Source organism: Macrobrachium rosenbergii, chromosome 23 (assembly GCF_040412425.1).
Source record: "Macrobrachium rosenbergii isolate ZJJX-2024 chromosome 23, ASM4041242v1, whole genome shotgun sequence".
Taxonomy (NCBI): Eukaryota; Metazoa; Arthropoda; class Malacostraca; order Decapoda; family Palaemonidae; genus Macrobrachium; species Macrobrachium rosenbergii.
This window is the reverse complement of record NC_089763.1, coordinates 31,108,605-31,114,338: the sequence shown is the minus strand read 5'-3', so window position 1 is coordinate 31,114,338 and position 5,734 is coordinate 31,108,605. Positions and strand designations below refer to the sequence as shown.

At 39.1% G+C, this 5,734-nt stretch overlaps 1 protein-coding gene across 1 annotated transcript; it reads left to right on the top strand.

The window, feature by feature from the left end:
* Positions 1-1,336: 1,336 nt before the first annotated feature.
* On the top strand, positions 1,337-5,734 carry LOC136851065 (uncharacterized). Its single transcript, XM_067125035.1, has 3 exons — positions 1,337-1,365; positions 3,077-3,977; positions 5,334-5,734. The coding sequence occupies exons 1-3, from the start codon at positions 1,351-1,353 to the stop codon at positions 5,732-5,734; spliced, it is 1,317 nt and encodes a 438-aa protein (XP_066981136.1). The 5' UTR covers positions 1,337-1,350.

The window sequence follows — 5,734 nt, the reverse complement described above, 5'->3', positions numbered from 1 at the left end:
TACGTTTGGAAGCTTTTTAGGACAGGGACTAAAATACATTATATATTTTAAAATAACTCATAGAGTTATTTTTTAAGAATTGTGTATGCTAAATTTTATTATTAATAGTATTTTATGATATTTATTTCTTAAATTAATCGTTTAAAGTACGAAAATATGTTTTCATTATATTTTCGTTTCAACTATGAATGCTACACTTTGGAGCCGTTTATTGATGCAGAAAATGTTAAGTAAAAATCCAGACAGAAAATGTGTATATAGTTGTTTTATACGAAATAAATTATTATTATGGTACATAATTTGTATTAAACAAAAGCTTTTCTCCTTTTTGTGAATGAAAAAAGCAACTACGGAAAAAATTGCGTAGACATCATTCACCGTCTAGCAGACAAATTTCTGCCGTGTGTTAGTCTTCCTCGACGAATTTTGATGTATTTAAGGGTTTTATAACGTTTTACGCATTCAATTTTATGTTCACTTTTCTCTCGGAAATAGTTAGGCCATTTTTGTATTACATACATATATATATTTTTCAATGATCAGGATCAAAGGATTCGTTGCAATTTTATTTGATAATTTTCATGTACTGATGACTGAAAGGGAGAGACTAGATTCCGGCGCATTTCCCATGAGCTGTATTTATGTGCACAGTAATTCGATTCTCTTGATTCCATTTATTTTTTGTTGATTTTTATCCTTTACGTTCAATATCATTTATGTTCAATATTAATTTGCTAACTCAATAGAGATTCGGGTATAGTAACGGAATTTGTAAAAGTAACACGTAGAATGGAATGGAATGTACTGTACATAAAATAAAATTTAGACCAAAGGCCAGTCGCTGGGATCTATGATAAGGCCATTAACCGCTGAAATGGAAATTGACAGTAAAAGGCTTGAAAGGCGTAACAGGAGGAAAACCTCGCAGTTGCACTATGAATCAATTGTTGGGAGAGGGTGGAGAGTAAGATGGAAGGAAAGAGAATATGAAAGGAGGTACAATAAAAGGAAAGAAAGGGGGTTGCAGGGCCGAAGGCACGCTGTAAAGACCTTAAGCAATGCCTACAGTGCACCACCATGAGGTGTACTGACGGCGCTACCCGACTACGGGGAGTCTACTCGTACTAACCCACGGTCATGTCGAAATTACAAAACGCAAAATGGCAGAGCGGTCAGCGGACAGAGAAGGCATGGCGTGAGAGGACCAACCGGTTGTTCCCCGGGGTCGGGTTCTGCCTCCGCTTCTCTCTCTCTCTCTCTCTCTCTCTCCCTTTGACCTTCCGGCCGGAACTATAAGTTCCCAAAATACTCGTTATTTAACAGTGCTGAAGCGGTAACGAAGCCATCAACATGGCTTTCAGTCTTGTGAGTTGTTATGTTTTCTGATTATTCGTACGCACACACACATACAGATACACACACATACACACACACACACGCACACGCACACACATTATATATATATATACACACACACATATATATATATATATATATATACGTATGTATGTATAAGTATCTTGACCAAATCGAATCGTAACTTTACAACTTTACCCATTTTCAAAGATCTTTGTCTTTCCAGTTAGGAATCGACTCCGTTTATCAAAGATATTCAGCAATCAGATTGTTTCTTTTTCTTTCTTTAAAGATCAGCAATGCAATGCTTGCTAAGAAATTCACAATCTCGTGAAAAACAACCTGTGTAATAAAAATCCACAATTATATAGTAAAAATATTACTATGTAAAATCAGGAAAGACGTTCGAACACCTGAACGGTGTTTCTCATTAGTGTTAACGTTAAAATGACACATAGTAATATATTTACTATATATTTGTGGATTTTTATTACACACAGTGCAATGTATGATATCTAAGATCTCTGCCACTACGAAATAAAACAATTTTTGTCCAAAGACCTTCAGCGAATGTCTATTTTTTTTATTCTAGGTTTTCAAATGTCTCTCTCTGCCGTGACTAATATTTTCTTTCTGGTTTCCAAGGAAGTGAACATGAATTTTTTTTTTTTAACAAAATAAAGTCACTTTTATTTTCAAGATCATGATCGATTCTTTATGACTTTCGAACGCTTCTTGGTCTGAAGTCACACGCCTTCGATTCTGTAATTCGTAATAAAAAATTACGTTCTCGTCTGAGTGACTGAAAACCGTGATGGCTTGGTGAGATAATCTGTGATTATTTTATTCATTTTTCGCTTGGTCGTGGTCACACAAGGGACGTTTTATATTTATATATATGCATTGCGTAATAATAATAATTCTTAAGGCATTCAGATGTCATGCAGCATTATTTTATAATTCAGAAAAGTGATGATTTTTTTTTTTGCTGGATCTTGCACGCATGAAAATTATACTTTTTGAATTCCCCCACCAATGCTCTTCGAAACTTCATGCGTAAGTTGGTTAATAACTTATTTGTTTTCTGTAAAAGAAAACAATTGTGCCGGCTTTGTCTGTCCGTCCGCACTTTATTCTGTCCGACCTCAGATCTTAAAAAACTACCGAGGCTAGAGGGCTGCAAATTGGTATGTTGATCACCCACTCTCCAATCATCGAACATACCAAATGGCAGCCCTGTAGCCCCAGTAGTTTTTTTTTTTTTTTTATTTTATCTAAGGTTAAAGTTAGCCATAATCATGCATCTGGCAACGATACAGGCCAGGCCACCACCGGGCAGTGGTTAAAGTGTCACTGGACGCGTCTCATACAGCATTATACGGAGACCATCGAAAGATAGATCTATTTTTGGTGGCCTTGATTATACGACGTACAGAAAACTAGATTGAGCTGAAGAAACTTCGGCGGAATTTTCACTTTTTTTTAAAGCCAATCTTCTACTACAAATTTCGACATTTACAGATACAGAACATATGTGTAATCCATGTTTTTTTTTTCTGACTCAAGTCACGCAAATTGATAATAAGACGCCCACAGAACACAAACTAAGCCTTCTAAAGACAACATATTATTTAGCCAAACAAGCGTCCATCACTAACCTCTGTAAATATATTCACCTTTTTAGAAGTCTCAAGTGATTTCTTTAATATTCTCTTCGCAGCGGATGGCGGTGTGGGCTCTTGCTCTCATCTTAACGGCGGTTGCAACGGTGGCTGAACCTGATTATGGGCATAGCAGCTACGGTGACCATGGGGGTCATGGAGGTTATGGCCACGGCGATTATGGCCATGATGTTGGCTACGGCAAAGGCCACGATGATGGATACAACAAAGGCCATGGAAGTGGTTATGGTCATGGTGGAGGACACGGTGGAGGATATGGAGGAGGCTATGGCAAAGGACATAGTGGAGGATACGCTAAAGGACATAGTGGAGGATACGGTAAAGGGCATGGAGGAGGCTATGGCCATGTTGGAGGATATGGCAAAGGACATGGAGGAGGCTATGGCCATGTTGGAGGATATGGCAAAGGACATGGAGGAGGCTATGGCCATGTTGGAGGATATGGCAAAGGACATGGAGGAGGCTATGGCCATGTTGGAGGATATGGCAAGGACATGGAGGGAGGCTATGGCCATGTTGGGAGGATATGGCAAGGACATGGAGGAGGCTATGGCCATGTTGGAGGATATGGCAAAGGACATGGAGGAGGCTATGGCCATGTTGGAGGATATGGCAAGGGACATGGAGGAGGAGGAGGATATGGCAAAGGTCATGGAGGAGGTTATGGCCATAGTGGAGGTTATGGCAAAGGTCATGGAGGAGGTTATGGCCATAGTGGAGGGTATGGCAAAGGTCATGGAGGAGGTTATGGCCATAGTGGAGGGTATGGCAAAGGTCATGGAGGAGGTTATGGCCATAGTGGAGGGTATGGCAAAGGTCATGGAGGTGGTTATGGCCATAGTGGAGGGTATGGCAAAGGACATGGTGGAGGATATGGCAAAGGACATGGAGGAGGATACGGCAAAGGACATGGTGGTGGACACGGAGGTTACGGTTATGGTGAGTATCATTAAGGAAATATATAATTTTCAGCTGACTTTTCTTAATCAAGTTTTCTTATTAAGACAAAAGGTTCCATGTTTTCTCTGGCTATATTCTTACTACTTGACCTAAATAATACTTTTTTCATCAGCTGCTTCTCTTCACTAGTTGAGTATAATGATATTTTCTGAAACTTACTATAGCCGTTTTACTTATTATTTTATGATTCTATGTCCGGAATTAATAGGGATCTTAATTACTTGTACTGGTCTTATACTATTCCTCTTTTCTCTCTTTCCAGGTTACCATTAAGTTGGAGGTGGTTGCTGGTTCAGTCATTTCTTTAATAAAGCTTTGTTATTCTGTATACCCAGTTTTATTGAAATTTACCTGTGTTATTTCCCTAGACCAAAATAACTTTCTTTTACTGTTGAGATGGCTATTTGTCTGTCCGTCCACACTTTTTCTGTCCGCCCTCAGATCTTAAAAACCACTGAGGTTAGAGGGCTGCAGTTTGGTATGATGATCATCCACCCTCCAGTCATCAAATTGCAGCCCTCTAGCCTCAGTAGTTTTGATTTTATTTAAGGTTAAAGTTAGCCATCATTGTGAGTCTGGCCCTGCTATAGGTGCCAACAACACAGACCACCACCGGGCCGTGGCTGAAAGTTTCATGGGCCGCGGGTGAGAGATTCATAGGCCTAAGCTGAGAGTTTCATACAGCATTATTTAGTGTACAGAAAGCTTGATTGCACCGGAGAAACTTCGGCGCATTTTTTACTTGTTTTGTCTGTTAGCAATTTTGCGCACGAAATAGTCTGTGGAATTTTTCAGCAAGTTTCATCGATAAAGTGGCGCCTCGTGGATAGTAACCATTAATTAGATTTTGGGAGAGACGGGAGAAAAGAGACTTTTCAAAGTTAATCAAAAGTGACTTACGCAACAGTCAACGCAATCATGAATTAGTTCAGTGGTTCTTAACCTTTTTCAATGTATGCACCCCTTTCAAATCAGCAGTCAGTTCTCGCACCCCCTGAATTGCTGAAATAAAAAAGAAAATAATTTTTATTATTGATAATAATAATTATTTATTTTTTAAATTTTATTATTATATTTTGCAGAAAAAATAACATGCCTATATAAAAATATATTGCTGGTTAAGAACCACTGAATTCGTTTGATTGTGAAAAAAATAAGTTTTCTCTCCCAAACTGACATTCCTAACACACCCCACTTGGAGAATAGCGAGATAATTCATTGTTATTTTTGCTGTCAATAACGCCCAATCCACCCCTATAACTTAAGTTATTGCTTTCGTTATATGCTTCTAAAGCAAACTCATGTGTCAAAATAACTGTTATTCTTGTTATTCAGACAATACTTTCACAGAAAAAGACAGAAAACTTTGGAGATCCCTCACCCGAACAGCAACTGCCGCATTTGAAGCGGGTTGGAGACGCCGTCTCGCTGATGTAAGAGACGGGCGCCATAGAGCAGTACCCCAAGCAATGCAGTCCACAGACCACGCAGATGTGACACCTGCGGACGGCTGTGTGGCCCCCAGCTTCTGGTTGCGGAACCACGGACGTTCACATCGCTGGATACACAGATTCGTCATCGTTGGACCACGACGGACTACCAAGAAGAAGAAGAAGAAGAAGAAGAAGAAGAAGAAGAAAAGACTTTCACATTGCTTTTCTAGATACTGCTTGTTATCGTTGGTAATAATCCACCAATGTGACTGGAGCAATTACTTTCAGTTTTGTTCTTCTTAA

Coding starts and splice junctions, on each gene's coding strand:
- LOC136851065 (XM_067125035.1), top strand. Junction 3,978..5,333: donor ACACGGAGGTTACGGTTATG/GTGAGTATCATT, acceptor CTTGTTATTCAG/ACAATACTTTCACAGAAAAA.